At 38.9% G+C, this 19,485-nt stretch overlaps 3 protein-coding genes across 4 annotated transcripts; 2 read left to right on the top strand and 1 right to left on the bottom strand.

Annotated features, from left to right (window-relative positions):
• The first annotated feature begins 101 nt into the window (after positions 1-101).
• Positions 102-5,118, top strand: LOC124442498 (TIP41-like protein). Its single transcript, XM_046993002.1, has 7 exons — positions 102-322; positions 633-812; positions 896-998; positions 2,866-2,997; positions 3,088-3,183; positions 3,276-3,338; positions 4,333-5,118. Exons 1-7 carry the CDS (start codon positions 237-239, stop codon positions 4,480-4,482), a joined length of 810 nt encoding a protein of 269 aa, XP_046848958.1. The 5' UTR covers positions 102-236; the 3' UTR covers positions 4,483-5,118.
• LOC124442499 (flavin reductase (NADPH)-like) lies at positions 4,696-19,473 on the bottom strand. 2 transcript variants are annotated; one of them, XM_046993004.1, is made up of 4 exons: positions 19,013-19,473; positions 17,879-18,055; positions 17,177-17,379; positions 4,696-4,922 (listed from the first exon to the last, which is right to left on the bottom strand). In XM_046993004.1, exons 1-4 carry the CDS (start codon positions 19,129-19,131, stop codon positions 4,840-4,842), a joined length of 582 nt encoding a protein of 193 aa, XP_046848960.1. In that variant the 5' UTR covers positions 19,132-19,473; the 3' UTR covers positions 4,696-4,839. The 2 variants fall into 2 exon arrangements, with proteins under 2 accessions (XP_046848960.1, XP_046848959.1); XM_046993003.1 differs by lacking the exon at positions 4,696-4,922 and adding an exon at positions 14,463-16,437 and having other exon boundaries at positions 19,013-19,459.
• On the top strand, positions 9,624-14,196 carry LOC124442496 (early growth response protein 1-like). The gene is made up of 2 exons (XM_046993000.1): positions 9,624-9,971; positions 12,415-14,196. The coding sequence occupies exons 1-2, from the start codon at positions 9,800-9,802 to the stop codon at positions 14,016-14,018; spliced, it is 1,776 nt and encodes a 591-aa protein (XP_046848956.1). The 5' UTR covers positions 9,624-9,799; the 3' UTR covers positions 14,019-14,196.
• Positions 19,474-19,485: the final 12 nt, after the last annotated feature.

Raw genomic sequence — 19,485 nt, 5'->3', positions numbered from 1 at the left:
TTTGAATGAAGAGAAGTTAATCCAACAAATAATCTTTCAAAGATGATTTTTATTTCGAACGAAGTTCATTTTTAAATTCATATGCTTCACCGATACACCGCTGTTAAATATACCACTGGCTCATCTCAACTAAAACCAGGCTTTACAAAACATTAGGAGCATAACATGGTTCAATAATAAACAAATCTATAAACAAATGTAATTGTTCAGTTTGAAATCATATTACTGTTGCTGTTATGACAAATACACAAACTTTTGATTTTGGACCATGGACGGTAACTTCTACGAAAGGTACAATCTTGAATGCAGATACTATAGAAAGGTTCGTAGTCCCCGCTGTTGAAAAGCTAATTTAAAGCTTGTCATGTGAGGGAGAAATTCCTTTTAAACTTTGATAAATATCAATTTCACGTAGAATTTTTCAGTTTCAAATTCCTACAAGCGAAAAATTCAACAGTAACCAGTAGGCAAATTGCATCGAGGCTGAACAGTGACTGCACTTACTCAAGGCCTAAATAAGAAAGATTACGTCTCTCCCTTGTTTTAACCTCTTGATGTGAATGTCCCAGATAGCTTAATGGAGTATGTGTAATTCCTTAAGACAGTTCACCATGCGAACTTTCAACCTATAGATTTACTGCAGAACTTAAGCTGCCTTCGCTACCTGAAATGGTATTTGGTGATAATTGTCTTTGCGTACAACATCAATCTGGCTTTGGATTGGAGTTTAATGCTTTGGATGCATTACGATTAGTCAACAGTGAACAAGATTTGTTGAAAGTAGCATGTGCTGAAGATTGGCAAAAGTCAAGGTATTTTTATGGTTCCAACTGGGTCATGTGAAGTTGTGCAAATTGAAAATTTTAACAATGGGATTGCACATTTTATGCTTCAGGGCTAATGGTGAACAGTGTACAAACATAGTGAAACCTTTTGATTGGACATTTACAACAAGCTACACTGGAACTTTAATTGAGAAAGGAGACATGAAATTTAAGGTACATGCTATGTTGTACATTTTTTTTGTTCATGTAGTAATAATAACTAACGCTCTACCACCTTCCGATTACCATAACTGGCATTCTGCCATCTTGCATTCATGCAATACTAATGACTGGCAGTCTGCCAGCCTACAATCATACAACACCAATGACTGACAGTCTGCCAGCTTACAATCATACAATACCAATGACTCACAGTCTGCCACCCTACAAACATACAATACCAATGACTGACAGTCTGCCAGCCTACAAACATACAATGGCAATGACTGACAGTCTGCCAGCCTACAAACATACAATACCAATGACTGACAGTCTGCCAGCCTACAAACATACAATGGCAATGACTGACAGTCTGCCAGCCTACAAACATACATTACCAATGACTGAAAGTCTGCCACCCTACAAAATTACAAAACCAATGACTGACAGTCTACCAGCCTACAATCATACAATACCAATGACTGGCAGTCTGCCAGCCTACAAACATACATTACCAATGACTGACAGTCTGCCACCCTACAAAATTACGAAACCAATGACTGACAGTCTGCCAGCCTACAATCATACAATACCAATGACTGACAGTCTGCCAGCCTACAAACATACATTACCAATGACTGACAGTCTGCCAGCTGACAAACATACATTACCAATGACTGACAGTCTGCCAGCCTACAAACATACAATGCCAATGACTGACAGTCTGCCAGCCTACAAACATACATTACCAATGACTGAAAGTCTGCCACCCTACAATCATACAATACCAATGACTGAGAGTCTGCCACCCTACAATCATACAATACCAATGACTGACAGTCTACCACCCTACAATCATACAATACCAATGACTGAGAGTGTGCCACCCTACAAACATACAGTACCCACAACTGACAGTCTGCCAACCTACAATCATGCAATACCAATGACTGACAGTCTACCACCCTACAAACTTGCAATAACAATGACTGACAGCCTACCAGCCTACAAACATACAATACCAATGACTGACAGTCTACCACCCTACAAACATACAGTACCAATGACTGACAGTCTACCAGCCTACAAACATACATTACCAATGACTGACAGTCTACCAGCCTACAAACATACAATACCAATGACTGACAGTCTGCCAGCTGACAAACATACATTACCAATGACTGACAGTCTACCACCCTACAATCATACAATACCAATGACTGACAGTCTGCCACCCTACAAACATACAATACCAATGACTGACAGTCTGCCACCCTACAATCATACAATACCAATGACTGACAGTCTGCCACCCTACAAACATACAATAACAATGACTGACAGTCTGACAGCCTGCAAATATACAATACCAATGACTGACAGTGTGCCACCCTACAATCATACAATACCAATGACTGACAGTCTGCCACCCTACAAACATACAATAACAATGACTGACAGTCTGCCACCCTACAATCATACAATACCAATGACTGACAGTGTGCCACCCTACAAACTTGCAATATCAATGGCTGACAGTCTGCCACCCTACAATCATACAACACCAATGACTGACAGTCTGCCACCCTACAATCATACAATACCAATGACTGACAGTCTGCCAGCCTACAAACATACAATACCAATGACTGACAGTCTGCCAGCCTACAATCATACAATACCAATGACTGACAGTCTGTTTCCCTTCAATTGTCTGATGCAACGGCACTTGCAAAGCTGACACAACAGACCAACTGACACCTACATCACATTGATTCATCACCACAACAAGAACTATTGATGTCATTTGATGTCTCTTCGTGAAGAAGTCTTAATAAATGCTCTCAAGATCAACTTGTTCTTTTTTAAAACTTTATAGGTTGTTGAAACAGACGAGATGATCGACCTTGAAGTTTTAAAGAAGAAGGAAAAGATATATTTCTACGAGGACATGATACTGTTCGAAGACGAGCTAGCCGATAATGGTTGCGCTTTGTTAAGTGTCAAAATGGTGTGCCACTAATTTCTCGTGTTTGATTTGGTTGTCTTTCACAAGTTTGCAGAACTAATTTTATTTCCCTTTTTTTCAATTCGTCTGTAGAGAATAATGCAAGGCAGTTTTTTCATTTTGCTACGATTTTATCTTCGTGTTGACGACGTTATAGTTCGTGTTAACGATACGAGGATTCATTATGTGGTAACAGCAGCTCTGCCGTGTTTCGGTTTGCACCATGTTTTTTATCGTTTCGATTGTGTTGAAACTTGAAAACTTCGTGTTTTCTCTGATAGGCCGGAAACGATTACTTTATGAGGGAATATACGTCAAGGGAAGAAAGTACAGCGGAATTAAAGGCGAGTATTTTATAGTGAAACAGCCGGATGGATGATTGTTCTTTGAAACATACAATTCTCTCGGATCTAGCCAATTTTATACTTCTATACAGACATTGCTCTTTCATTTAGTGGATCTGTTTCTAGACAACTTTCTTTTATACAGCAGACCTCTTTCTCGTACAGAAATATCTCTCGTACCTAGCAGATGTATCTCTAATATCTGCTTGTATCTAGCAGAGCTATTTCAAATAGATACTTCTCTGTTTCCACTGTGAACACCTTTCTCTTACATTGAGCAGATCTAATTCTAATAAGGATATTTCTCGCTTATATACGATTTAACATACATATCTCTTAAATCCAGCAGATTTTTTTCTAATACAGACACCTCTCTTTCGTGTAGCAAATCTATTTCTTATGCGGAAATTTCTCTTACGCCTTTGAACTCTTTCTGCTGATATTCATTTCTCTTGCATCGTACAAGACGAACAGTTGCATCTGGCAGATGTCGTACACGCATCTCTCCTGTATCAGTCAGTTAGATCTGTTTCCAATATGAAAACTTGTTTTATATCTAGCAGATCTTTTTCTAATGAGATATCTCTCTTTTATCTACAAGATTCTTTCATGATACATTCATTAGTCTTTTGTATGTATTGGAAAGAGACGTGCCAAATCTCCTTCGAGATATATACAACATTTTTTGTCAATTCGTTAATTACAGTTGTTTTAACCGAATTGCTTATTACAAACATATCTTTTGTATCGTGAAATCTCTTTCAGACTAATACATACAGAGACTTCTTCCTCTTATACAAAAATCTACATGCACTCTCTTACGCAGCGATTTCTTTAATACAATTTCCGATCTCTCCTCCCCGCACTTTAATGCAACCTGCCTATCATGGATGTTTGCGTCCTGCCTACACTTCTCACTCCACGATCCCTCTTACTAACGTATATCTTTGAATTGCAACTAACATTCATGTTACTCTTTCATCGCATGTTTTAGGATCCGTACGAAGACGCGAGGACGATCTACGAGAAACTTGGAGTGAAGTTTAGGAGATGTGAAAAACTACAGTTTCCGGAGTCAGTTTGCGCAGAGCAGCCTCTGACGACGGAGACGGCAAAACCGTCAGAGGATACAACAGATTCCTGAAGTCGAGAAAAACATGGCAGACACAATGGAATCGTGTTGAAAATAATTGAATGCAGTAGAATTATCGAAGGAAACGCGCTTTTACGGCAAATTTATATTTGATTTTCGCAGCTACATTCCACCAACTTCCGAAGAATACGACCGACATTTGTGAACGATCTTGATTGGTCAGCAGTCGTCCATGGTGTGGAAATCAAATGTGAAACTACTAACTCGAGAAAAAGTCACTTTTATTGAACCAATCATGCTGCGACGCAAGTTTGTGGAGATCAAAATTCTCAAAATTCTCCTTTATACAAAGACATCAGATGCATTAATCTTATCCGACCGGGACAATGTGAATTCGTCAAACTGATTTTATTTTTTCTGTTCTTGGAAATTGATTGTGCCACTAGCCCTTTTCGTGCCATCTGTCTCTGCGTGTAGGATTAAACATTGTTCTATAGAAATGGTTGCGTAAGTGAGTATAATCATACAAGGAAAGCGTGTCGAAAATGTTTATGTCATTACGCTACGCTAACTTTTTTTCGCAATCTACTACGTAAGCTCGATGATATTTTTTCGAGTGATACGGTCTCGCAATATCGTCACGACTTAAATATAACATGAAGGTCTGCAGAGGCCCTTTTTTTTTCATTTTTTTTTTGTGTGATGCTAATCGACCCGAAGTGGACGCAACGAAAAACAGCATGAAAAGAAAAAAATTTTCATTTTTAGGTATGTCGTTTTATCGGTTGATAAACGTTACGTTTGAACCACGCAGGCTCTAGAGTAACTGAAACACAGGCGTCTTTTCCTAGTAGCAAGTTCTTGAGCTTCTAATTGCTCGTCAGGCTTGCCCTTAATTGCAATAGAAACATTTTTCGAAGGCCTCCTAATGCCATAATTGTTGCAAAATTACCGTTCATTTTACATTGAAAATGCACGTCGACAACTGAGTTTCGCTACGTAATTGCCCACCTATTTTTGCACGTTTTTAGTCACCTAGGTAATTCTCAATAGAAAAGCTATTGTTTATTAAACAAATACGCATGTTTACTTCCTTCAAACGTTCAACGCCTCTCTTGAACTCTGCAGTCAAGACCGAAACGCACTCAATTCGTGGTGACGAGATCGAATCCGCGCGGACTTCGCAGCGATTTTTATAGACAGAAAACGTAAGTAGGAAATTTTGCAACCTGCTCAATTCTCATGCAGCTATTTAATCGTGTGTATAAGCTGACAGGTATTTTATACCGAACTGGTGCTCGGCACTTCGTTAAGATTATCTTTCGGGGCAGTTACGTGGTACCTGTTAAAATATTTACGCCTTAAATGTACCTTTAAGTGTACAGTCGAAAACGGGAGATTGTGACCGAAAGTTCGTCACTTGCGCGCCCCTCTAATAGAAGGTCGCATATTTCTGTAAATTTGTGACAACAAACCATTTCAAAAAGGCAAAAACGTGCGACGCTTATTGCTTCTGTAGGCGAGAGTTTGGCGACTCTTTCAAGTGGAGTTAGCAAAACAGTCGCGTTTCCCGGCGACTGTTGATGGCTTGAAGTATTTTGTAATCACGCATGCATTCTTAAAACGTTTAATGCGGGACATTGTTTATTCATCAATTGTCAATACTTAAACATATTGATTAGAATTCTCGATTGGCGACGTCAATTGCAACGGACGGTTGTATTTACATTAAAAAATTCGATTTTTGTCTTGGTAATTTTTATTTGCTACCAAACCAATACGGTGCATTTCCTTGATGCCACCAGAAAACTGACAAGACACGAAATATGGCCAAATGACGTCATACCTAATGGCATCCTACTTTGGCCAGCACATAAACAGGTGTTTTTATAATGTTAGTGGCTACAATCATCTGCTGCCACATGTTAGAATGCGGATAAGTGCGTTAACTCAAGAAACCCAACTCGTAGTTTTCGGGCCACTTGTCACGAACAGGAACTTATTTTAATCTCTGCTTCTAGACTCCTCAATATCCGAGCAACGAGACTATTTTTAACAATGATATGTTGTTCCGTGTTATGCGCATGAGCATGAATCTAATTTTCATTCATGTTCGTTGCCCGCTAATCCGGCAACTGATATGCATATCAACTGGGTGATGCATCCACGATATGTGTATATCAAAGGTGGAACTAAAGGCGGAAGTTGGTTCACTCGCTTGCGGCCTATTATACTTTGTATTACAAAAACGTAAAAACTATGATTTTGTACTACAAGAGTATAGTAAAGTGCAAGAAAAAGTGCGAAAAAGAGATTGACGTTGTTGCGAACTCGGGTATTCCTGCAGGCGGTGAGTTCCGTCCCTCGAATGATTTCAATAATATTTATCTTAAGGCAAACAAAGAAAGAAAAAGATCGTGTTCTACAAAGGTAATCGGGGAACTGTTTCCCATTATGCATTGCTCAGGACAATCAACTAATGAATGTGCCCTGTGAATGTGACACATTGATGTGACATCAATATTCCATCCTGCGGCGCATGCGCTAAAAGACCTAGTGATTCATATCTTTTGCAGCTGTACAATCCTTTTTGAAACCGTATTCGGGGCACAAAACTCGAGTCGTGCATCCATTCAGGTACCCTGTTAACGCACTTTTAAGCAACTATCCCATTTGGGGCAATTCGGTCAAGTCGTCAATTCGACTCAATTCACAATAAGTGCATGCTTTGTCTACAGCATCAGTATGATGGCGGTGATCAAAAGCTACTCCCTCATTATCGCTCGTCGTCGAAACTCTCCGTAGTGGAAAGAAGAAACTTCATGCGCTGAAGTTGCTTGTGGATTTGACCAGATAACCGGTCCCTTAACGGTCTTTGCATAAGCAACTGGCGCTCGAATTGCTCGCTGTCCTTGCCGTTAGCGAGCTCTGATTGGTGATCCTTGTGATTTTCGAAACAAACCATTTTACCTATGATCTATGCACCTAGGATTTAAAAAAGCCACTTAAACGACGTGTCCTCGAATGTTTAAGGCGTTTTAAAGCGAAATATACTACAGATAACGCTTCGACCACCCGTAGTATACGAAGCAGTATACCTGTCTTTCGCTGTCTTTTAGCTACTTGTGGCGGTGTAAGTTTAACCCAGCGCTCCTACGTATATATGTTATCATTTTTAACTGGTAGCGTATATCGAAGGATACTTACTTACTTCGATACTCAAAATCACATTTCTCAGCGTGAATATGACGCTAAAACGACTCAAACTCGACGAGAAATTGCGAGTTAATGTTAGAAGATAGGGGGGAGAGACTTGAAATGGTAAAATTTGCATCATTGCATGGTATGCGAAGGGATTTCACACGGAGAAATGGGTTAACTAATATCGTCTGTGGCCCAAATGGTACCCGTATAGAGAAGACGATCGACTTTGCGCTATGAAACTGTATGAAACTTTGTTTCAGGAAATTGACAGGTTGGTATTGTAGTTGATGGCAAGAGAAAATGAATATACCACAAGTGGTAAAGAATCTGGTACGATTTAAAATTGAATAGAGGCTACTAGCAGGAAATGTGGAAAAGCCATGAAACTCTTAGAATGAATCCGATAATCATACGATAATTTATTGTTAACTATCCTAGCATAATTTTTGCTTTACCAAAAAAATTGAAGTTTCCAACTTCATCGATGATATTCAATGCATTAACCAATATTGGTTTAGTGAGAACACGAAAGAGCTTTAACACGTCTAGAAACAAAACAAGATGTTCTAAAGCAATCACATAAATGTTTCTGGCGATCTTTTCTCACGATTCACGAATTGGCTTCCGTGATGTGCTTAGCACCATTACTTCCACAAGTAGACTCCATTGCGTGTACTTCATCTGGCTTACAGTGTTCATGAAGCGCAAACTTTGCTTTTTTAATTATAGCTTTATTGAATAGAACTTTTGAATTCATAATAGACTTTCTAAGGGGCTGTTCACATGAGTCCGGTAGCCGGCATTCAGCGAAGTGTTACTGAATCGTTTTGGAAAATGGAAAAGATTAAATACTTCACAACAAAAAACTTATTTGAGCAACTTCTCTATGCTCGGACTTTGCAAACTCACAAAACCTTTAAAATGAAAACAAATAATTTAGCCTGATTTGAAATTTACAACTGAAATGAGTTAAATGACATATGACGCTTAAGAAAACGTTATAAGTTTTGCGCTTGAAATTTTTGCTCCATTCAATGACTCAAAATCATTTAACGCTTCGCTGAATCCCGGTTACCGGTCTCATGTGAACAGCTCCCAAAACTGTTAATGAATATCTCTTTTCATTCTGATGATATTAATTTTTGTAACGTTCGGTTGTTTGTAAGCAATGACGTCATATTGCATAATGAGACACCGGACACTTTCCAAAATCCTTCAGTTTCGGGGCAACTTTTATGGGAAATGTAATATCATCAACACTATTCAAAATTTTAAATCACCAACACTCTTCAACGAGGGCATCTTTTCCCGGTTGTAGTAAAATTTTATCAAATGTACTGGATAATTCAAATTTCATTATGCAATATGACGTCAATGGTTGTACAAAAACGGGGACATTTTAAACAAAACGTAAACATTAATAACTTGAGAATTAACAGTGATATTCATAAACGGTCTTAGAGCGTCTTCGGTCATTAAAAAGTTCTGTTTGATAAGACTGTAACTTAAAAAGTTAAATTTTCTCTGCATAAGTACTTTAAGAACGTCTGATAAAGTCGTTCTCGTTTTTATACTTGATAACCAAAACATAAAATCGACGTCAAGGACGTCTATTGCACCCTTCTAGCTTAGATCGTCTTTGTTTGGTTTACACTAGATATTATGAGGACGTCGTGTTGAGGCGTCTTAGCCGTATCTAGCATAAAAACTGCCAATTCCTTTTAGTTTTAGAATAAAATTCGAAGCATTAGGCAGTTTATATCAGTACAGATGAAACAAGCAAATTGATATAGGCGGAATTTTTAACTCTGGAGCGTCACATTGCAATCAAAGAGTAGCAGAATTTACATTTTTTTGCATTGGCAAAAGGCGTTTCAAGATGGTTTTTCATCTGAATTGATAATAATACCATGTTTAATGTTTTGTTTTATAAGAAAGTCCATATAAAAGATGGCGTCGCGCAAAGCACGATGGAAAAACCAAAAACTAGAAAAATGCGATACGTTATAAAAAAAATGAAGAAAAACGTAAAATGATGAAGGTTTCGACAATGTAAACAAAAATTACACTAAACCTAACATTCTTTATACTTCCCTTAAAGGTAACCTTCAAGGATGGTAAATTGCAATGTAGAGATTTGAACTGCACGTGGTGGTCACGTTTCATGCATTACTTCCGCCACGAAAGCGAGACGAACGTTGAAAAAGATCGCGATGATGGAATGTACTATGGTAAAATCATAAAAGAAATTACCGTGGGAAGTGAGTTACCTATCTGGACTTCCGAAAAAATTTGTCGTGAAGTACTAATAAATAAAGCCCTGGCATCTGACATAGGTTAGTGTTGCGCATGCCCAGATAAAATACTCGATCCTGTGATTGGAACACTGAACTACAATACATGGAACGCAACTAAAGCAAATAATTGAAGCCAAATCTTACACCCAGACACGCAAGATTACACGCCGTCACGCGTGTGTAGTGTTCAGTGATTCTCTCGCAGAGTGAAAATTGATTGATTACACACTCGTGTCTGGGTGTATGATGTGGCTTCAAAAAATTATTAGACTTTTCTATTACAGATAGCGTACCATGTATTTTAGATGAAAGATGAAACCACGCAAAAAGACCAGTAGTTCAATAACGGCGTGGTCAGCGGATTAAGCCAAGCTGAACACTTTGTCGCATAACATATATACTTTGAAATTCATTCAGAAATTTTTTAATCTGCATTTGTAACGAACTAAATTATGACAAAAAATCCGTGAAAAAATGTCCACCACAATCTTTAAAACTTTTTTAACGTAAAATATTGAAAAAGACACTAACGAACTAAAATATAGCCTCTCCCCCCCCCTCCAATTACGAATCTTTGCCGTCGCTGTAAACGATAACCCGGAAAAAAGTTTGGCGAACTGCTTTCTTCTAACTTTTTGGATACGGTGTTTCTGCTTGAACTTTTTAAAATAAAACGATCGTCGATACTTGAAAATTCTTGTAATGTAGCAGGTCGTGTATGTCTGAAACTTTACATCTGTTTATGGCAGAAATGTAAATTAGGTGCTAAGAGGTTTCCAAAGCACTTAATTCGCACTTCATCAATCGATTTAGCTGATGGTTAAAATAGCTAATAATGTCGATGGAATACACAAACAGCAGGTACTTTTGTACCTTTTATCAATTAATAATATCTAAGTAAAATGTGCCACGAATAACAAAGAGTTATTGTATATGATTCAATAAACACGAGAAAAAAGATTGCCGTACAGGAATAGCCAGCTAGGTTCATTAGTCGAACATTTTTGTTCAAGAAAATACATTAAAAAAAATTGAATGGAGGTGTACACCAAAAGCGCGAAACAAACCATTACAGACCCACCCATCACACGATATACATTGGGCAAGTAAAAATCTCTCTCGATTGACAACGCACAATTCAATAAAACTAATGAAAGACGAGAGATTCACGATTTGGCGTACCCTCACAAAAGCCTATTTTATTTGCAAACACAGCCCATGAAATAGAAGAACTATGAGTTAGGTCACACGACGCGAGGAGATAGAATTTAGACATGAAAATGGACGGGCAAATTTCACTTTTGGTATGCTAACCTAGCAAAGCAAATCGTAAAACGGCTCCTTTTAAATTGCGTTGATATATAATGGTAAATTCGTCAAATTTTTGAGCTCCAAATGCTCTTGCGAAAACAATCCTGTCTTGACGTCGTCTCGGGTTGTCTTTGTAACGAAGTACTTAATTGGCCAACAATTAATAGTGCCTCGCAAGCTTGCAATGCAAATATTTACAAAAAACGCATCTAGTGGAGCCATCCTGGTTTCCGTGTAATTGTTTCGACTTGCCATTGCCGAACTGTAAGTTCGTTTGGATAACTAGACGATTGAGTGGCCAAAACATTATGTAGAAACTACACTACACAGCTACAAAGTTCTGACTACAATATCACTATGAAGAATGTTTGTCTTTTTGTGAGAATTAATCGCTAAATTGGACTTCAACGACATTTTATAAAATTCCATCGGTTGAAATAAACAACAGCTGTTCAAATTTAGACAATCAATCGTCTTTTATGATGAGCCTCGTGTTTACGAGGACGTCTATTGTTTACGAGTATCGAGGAACCCTAGTCAACAAACAATCCGAGCATTCCGTAATGTCTTTTCAGTCAAAGTGAATCACAGCTGTCGCGTGAAATTTACTGTTCCGATTGAAAGAGTTGAAGTTCGAACGAACGCTCTATTCTACTCGAATCACAATGCATGCACCACAAAAGAGAGTCTCGTGGCCGTTCCCTTTCCGTCTGGAAAATGCCTGTGGTTTTCAAACAATTAAACGGTAGTCGAAAATGTTAATATTGCGATAAAACTCGGTGTGTTGAGGGCCCGGGTCAAAAAAGTCTTTAAGAACAATTACAATGAGTGTGCTATTGTCATAGCGTAAGTTATAGTTTGTAATTGAAACGATTACAAAAAAGTTCCAAATGAAATCAGAACACTCATCAAGACCATAAAATTTACACAATTTGTAGATATTTAAGGCTGTTGAATGGGTAGTTCAGATGCAGGTACTATAAATAAGAAATGAAGCCAGCTAGAAGGATGGGGCGCGCGTGCGTTTTGTTAAAAAGAAATAAGACACATGAGAACAAAGGCTGTGAACGTTGTTGCGAACCACGTGGTCGCGAGCGTGATTGGCGGAGAGCAAATGCCTATACGTCTCAATAATTTCACTCAAATCCACCTGTCATCTCATTCTTTGCAGGTGAGCGAAAGTATCGTTGCTACCAATGTTCACAACTGTTTCGCTTGCACTCATCGTTCATATGCGGAAAACATAGGCTCCCATCGCAAGAACCGAGTTCGAAAACTATCCTTTCTCGCGCTGAACGTTGCACCACGACAGCGGTCAACACAGAGAAGACGGAGGAGGGACAAGCAACCGTAACAAGTATTACCAGCTCGGGACCTGAACAACATCGCGATAAAATGACGATGTATTTAACTCCAGGTCTTGACAACCAAAACTCAAGCAAGAGCGGAGAAGATGGCCTCCCCGTATTACGAGATCCGCATATGGCAAGGCACGTGGAACATCAAGACGTTTTTGCCGAAGTTGAAGGTGCGAATTCTGCCTCGTCGCTGACGAATTTGGACAAATTGAATGGAAACGGTTCGAGTTTTAACAGCTTCTCGACGAATGGCTTGAACAGCCTGAGTCCAATGAACGGAATGATGAACGGTTTTGGCAACACGATCGCTCATTTTCCATTCCTAACCAACTTCGCCAACGATCCTTTTTCCAAGTTCAATTTCGGTCAGACCGGAGAGACGTTGAGTCCACAGAAGTCGTCGCCTCAACAAAGTTTCATGGCAAGCCATCTTGTGGATGCGGATCACTCGAGTTATCAACCTCATCCTCCGCCTGCAGACCTACAGAAATGCGATGGAGAGGCCGAGGGTGAAATACAGTCCGAGCCACCGAGTCTTACCCCATTGGTGCCATCGAGTTTCGGCTCTTTTTCAAATGACGCTTTTAACATAAACAGGGATCTCGCACGAGCTGGAGGCTTACCATCACCGAGTTATCAAAACCACTTCGCCGGTAATCTTAACGGACTGAAACAGTTGGATTCAGTGTCGTCGACAACACCGACATCAGATATGAACCGACTTAACTTTGGCGATTTCGGTAATCTTAACTACAAACTCTCGCCGGATGCCGCATTTCCACCGCCGCAACACCAAATGGACGTGTTCAATCCTTCTTCTATGTTCTTGCCACAGCGCACTCAGGTGCAGTCAACACCTCCCATGCCGTTTTATAAGCCATCCTATCCAAATTTTCCGACTTCCATGACGGCGTACGGCAACCAGACTCCTGGCGTGAACACACTCCTCTTCAACGAGCAGAACCTGAATTTGGGCAACCGCTATTCTGTCGGCGGCAATCCCCAAGCTCCGCCGGATCTGGTGAATCTAGGAGCTGGAAGTGCTGCCTCTTTGTCCATGCACCAAGATCAATTCGGCGTGCTCAAACAATCAACGAAGAACGGACAGAACGAAGACGTGCTAAGCGAACTAAACTCGAAGAAGGTGAACAACAAGGGTTATCTCTGTGAACTATGTGGGAAAATCTACACGCGAAAATACGGCTTGAAGATTCACATGAGAATCCACACGGGCTATAAACCGCTAAAGTGCAAATACTGTCAAAAACGCTTTGGCGATCCAAGTAACATGGCGAAACACATCCGTTTGCATGCCGTGGGAGATACGCCATATAAATGCCAATATTGCGGTAAGGTTCTAGTGCGAAGGCGCGATTTAGATCGCCATATAAAGTCGAGACATCCCAACGGAAGATGATGAAGATTATATGTTACATAAAAACGTGGCTAGCAAAGTGAGAAATTAGTGTGCTATTTGAATCAATATTATAAAGTATTATTAAATATCGTGTACATAAAAAAAAGAAAAAAGATTATTATGTTATGAAGCTATGAACAGATAAAATCTTATGAAATGAAATTGTTGACGAAAAGTACGAAAGCAATTATTTCTTCTACACATGCAGGGAAAGGGCGCAAGTCTCTTTTTTTTAAATAGAAGTCCACGCAATGCGTCATGGCAATGGCGTCCAGTCACAAGGTCATGTACGAAAGCGACTCATTTGCGTTTTATCGATTTTTGCTAAAGACGACGACAACTGCGACAGCCATAACGGCACAAAAATGGCTGTTTATAATGAAGTCTTTGGTTGCACGCGAGTGGAGTGAACACTCAAAGACAAAGACAATTAGCTAACAACTATTGCAGGTCGTTAAAATTACTTACATTGTAAACAAAAGAATTATTTTCTCGGGCGAAGTGTATCGACCCGTACACTTTGATATACAAATTATCCTCGATATTTCATTAAACATAATTGCCACATTTATTAGCTAAAGATGTTGAATTTGAATTGACCATATTATGAAGTATAATTGGCATAAGAATTCTCGACAGAGGAAAAAAGTCTTTTAGAGACATGCTAATAACAAAATAATGCACGCGTTTATATTCTAATCGCACGCGGATTTTTAGCAACAACCTTCCTGCATTATGAAGCAAAACTTTTACGTTTTAAATTACAGTATTATGAAACAGAACTTTAAAAACGACAGTAGACTCTCTAATACAGTTTAAGAACATCTCTTTTCGTTCTTAAGATGTACAAGTTTTTGTCATGTCCAATTTTGTAAAACCACATACAACATAATGTGATTTGAATTATCAGGTATGTTTGACGATATTTTACTTCCTCCTGGCAAAGACGCCTTCGCTCAATAGCGTTGATGGTATAAATCCGGCCAACGCATTTCATCCAAAAGTTGCCAAGAAACTGAAAGATATTTGAAATTTTTCGGCGAAAGTTATGCAATATGACGTCACTGGTTGTTTACAAAGACATTGCAAAAACTTGAATATCTTAAGAATGAAAAGTGATATTCGCAAATCGTTTTAGAAAGTCTACCGTCAATTCAAAGTTCCATTTGATAAACTGTAATTTAAAGTGCAACTTTTCACTTAATAAGCACTTTCACGATTTAGGTGCTGATTACACGGAAGCATTTTTAAACCTGGGCTGAACTGTGCTCCGTTGAGTGAGTTGAAATTTCAGTCCAGTGTTGAACTCAGTGCTGGGACGAAAATTACGACGTGTAATCGTCTGTAATACGACATGTAAGCGTGTTTAATTTAGGGTTGATTTTTTTAAAAAGCGTACGTGTTTATTACACTAGATTCCAGGTAATTCTATCCTGAGGGATGTGATTTTGCATGTAAAAGCAACAAATTTCAACTCACTCAACGGGGCTCAGTTCAGCCCAGGGTTGAAAATGCTCCACGTAACCAGCCTCATGGAGTCCTACGTTAGCTAGCTCGCATGGTAAAACCGCGAGCACGCCAATCAATTTGTTCAGCAGACCAATAAAAGTCTAATTACATCGCAAAAATATAACATTACGTGAGTTCCAAGTGTAAAGGTACAGATTGCATGTCTGTAAACAAAGTCACGCAAAAGTTTGAAACAAATGCAGATTGTAGGAAAGTCTCGGGTCTGACAGTAAAATTCGTTGGATGGTGAATTTCACAGCCTTGTCAAGAATATTTAATACAGTCCCCACGCGAAAACGTTCGCTCCCACTCTAATCGCAGTAAGGATACTAAAACTCACTAAATCAATAATCGTAATGCTAAATCACCATCATAAAAACAACCCACTTCTGAAACCCCCCAAATAAATGTCAATCATAATAACTAAGAAATGTCCGTCAGTCCCGACAGCCTATTGCATGGTGAAACTTGAATTTCATTCCAATTAAACTGAACTTTTAATGACAGTGAATCTTCCTAAAGACCTCAATGCACGTCTATTTTTAAACTCGAGATACTGAGGTTTTTGTAACGTCCGATTTACCCAACCAGTGACGTCACATTACAGAATGAGAGCTTGATTTATCAATCGACGAATATCCGATCATAACTGTGTACGTAAAAATGCTATATAGAGTTCGCGTGATCCACAACATTCACTAACTTTACTTTATCGAATACATGTAGAATACCGTCCCGAGTTGCATCCTAGTATGTCAGATATAGCTTGCAATCGCCACAGCTTTGCGATCGTAATCGCTGGTTTCGAGTGTTTTCAACATAAACTGAGCGACATCGGCACGAGGTATTTGCTGTAACGTATTTGTATTACACTGACCTTCTTGCACTTTATAATTGTCGTTACCTTCGACTGAAATATAAATTGAAGCACATACATAAGAAAGTTAGAAACGCTCACGAAGCAAATGACGATGCGCTGGTCTAAGCCACAGTCTTATACTCTATTGAAAAATATTGTTCACACTATACCCATGTGATTAGCATAATGTCAGCCGAGAACACATACTTTCTGATCAATAGAACCTACACATGGCTAACCGCACTCAGCAATCTAATCAAATATAAAGCACCAAGTCGTACAAGCCGGTTTTTTGGGTATTTTTTTCTTGAAGCTTTTCAGTTTTAAGGACTACCCCAGCTTCTCTTTGGCATATTAAAAAACTTTGACAACGATAATTCTTCATATCACACTCAATTTCATTCAATTAATGTTAATTGCTGCTCGACGGATATCTTGCGAAATTATCCATGCAGTTACTGCTCATATGACCGGTATTGTTTGTTCGGAAAATTAATTTTAGACCAAGATACGACAAGTCCACAGTACAGGGAATATACAGTTGGGCCACATCGCTGTGCAACTGGCTGCTGTATATCTAATACGATTACTGGCTTGCCATACAAGCCATTTCATCATTCCCATTGGTCAGAAATTGCAATTGATGGCTGGCATTATGGTAATCACATGCGAATGAGATATGCGTGGCACAAAAAATTCAATGGAGTGGCTTTACTGTATGTTCTCTATACACTGTGGACAAGTCCAACAAAAAACTATTTTAATAAATTGGTGCGCACTATAAACTTACCAGACAACAATCTAGGCGGTCTAACGATGGTATAATTGATCATATCTTCATCAGTTTTGGCTAACATTTCTTCCATGATAGCCATATCTCGAAGAATTGCTCCAATAATAAAGGGTTTAAGAAACCATTCGATAAACCAAGGATTATTTGGACCGGGCTGGGTGCACCAAGACGTTACAGCAACAATTCGCTTCACGTCGTTCCTAATAAAACAATTACAGCAGTAATGAGAAAATGAAAAGAGTCTTTACTGTTTACACTACCGAAAAATACACTGAGATAATGTGTGACAGTGTAGGTAGCGATGAATGAATGACTGAGAACGGGAAGAGTATTTACACTACCTAAAATGTAAACTAAAATAATGTGTGTCAATGTAAGTAGTGATGTAGTAATAAATGAACAACAGAGAACGAGAACAGTTTCTACACTATTTAAAATATAAACTGAGTTAACATGTGTCAATGTAGGTAGTGATGAATGAACAGCAGAGAAAGAGAAGAGTCTTTAAACTACCTAAAATATAAACTAAGATAACGTGTGTAAATGCACGTAGTGATGAATGAATGAACAACAGTGAACAACAGAGAACGAAAACACGCTTTTACACTGTCTAAAATATAAACCAAGATAACAGATGTCAGTGTAGCAAGGGATAAATATTGCACAGAGCATAAAAACAATTAAGTACTAGTGATGTACCTTTTCATGGCCAATATCATATTTTTCATCGTATCAGAGTACAATGATGTAAACTGAAAAGGTCCTCTGCACTCTCGCGTCCCAATACACGACAAAACGGCATCTTTGCCAGCCAAGACACTTTCAAATGAGCTTAAATCACGTGCGTCGCCTTTTATCACTTCAAGATTATCGTGTCTAAAATGCATCAGAGGTAAATTCATATGATAATGCAACATAGAAGGATAAACAGAGCATAAAAGGATAAGTGGGATTTAAAGTGGGATGTAACTGTTGTGGGTTGTTGAGGTATTTGAGCCACTTTTTGTTTTCTATGGCGATGAACAGACTAGCAAACTACATTAGGTAGTAGTTAGATGTTTTAGAAAGAGAAATTGAGAAAGCCAGAGAGACCATGCTCAGATATTTAGGTCACGTACAGAAGTACGAAAGAGGGCTGATGAGTATAATTGGTAATTTTAGAACTTCCGATTTAAAGGCCTCGACGAAGATGAAAGCGAACGTATACGCATGGATACACTGACAGAAAACATTCGTGGAATTTATGCAGTTTGAGAGAACAGGGTACAATTCACAGAAATATATGGAAGCAGATACTTTGCCGTGTGGTGACTCATTTATAATAAATAAAAGCGGATGGAAAGAGGAAGTGGTATAACTGCGTGCGCTAAACCACGACGAGATGCCAAGTATACAATCCAGCCAACTTTTTTTTGGGTGCAACGACAATTAAAATCAAAAAAATCACAAAATGACAGATTAATTAATTATCAGATTGATGATCAGATTAATTCGTGCTGCCGTTTCCCGTACTAGAGAGACCAATTGAGTGAACAAAAGATACTAGGGCATGGAAAATGATACGGACGCGTGCCTTGCTAACACATTTGAGAATTTCGATCCGTTGACCGGCTTATTTCTGACTTCAGTTCCCTTCGAGAAAAAAGGAAATCCTCTGACCACAGCCGAGCCGTTCTGCACGTTCCAAGCATCATAAATAATAAATAAAACAACCGAAGCAGCACTTGGTAAAAATTAAGCAACGATAACGAAGCACTCGCTTACACAAATACATAACAGCGGGTCTGCCTGATTTTCGTCGGAGTTGCCGGTTTCCCCCCCGGCACAACGTACCTTATGTCCATCTTTTGAAGATCTCGCACGAGAACAGTGACAAAATGTCCAAGTTTCAACGACTGTTTTACAAGTTCACGACCTGTTTCACCTGTGGCACCGAATACGAGCAACTTCATTGTTCAATTCTTCACTTGATATAAGCAGGATAATCAACCTCAACACTAGCAATGTTGAATACAAGCAAAAGTTTCCACTACACAGGATTGACGAGTGCTTTCTTGACCGAGAGACGTTCTTTAGACTTAGTACAAACTAATATCGACAAAAGTCTTTCACCGATTTCAATTTCCCAAAAGGCAAACCTCACCACTATAAACGCAACGTAACAGTCTTGTCTTATCGCTTCAATTTTCTCCGCGTTATTTTGACCCGTATCTCAACCGTCTAAAGAATTCGATGCGTACGTACTTCGTACATCATAAGCTTTATAGGCCCGTCTATAGCCATACGTGGAATTTCCTGCTGCGAAC

The sequence above is a fragment of the Xenia sp. Carnegie-2017 genome, unplaced genomic scaffold, assembly GCF_021976095.1.
Source record: "Xenia sp. Carnegie-2017 unplaced genomic scaffold, XeniaSp_v1 HiC_scaffold_20, whole genome shotgun sequence".
Lineage (NCBI taxonomy): Eukaryota > Metazoa > Cnidaria > Anthozoa > Malacalcyonacea > Xeniidae > Xenia > Xenia sp. Carnegie-2017.
Note: the sequence above shows the minus strand (reverse complement) of the source record. Positions and strands in the feature narration are given on the sequence as shown.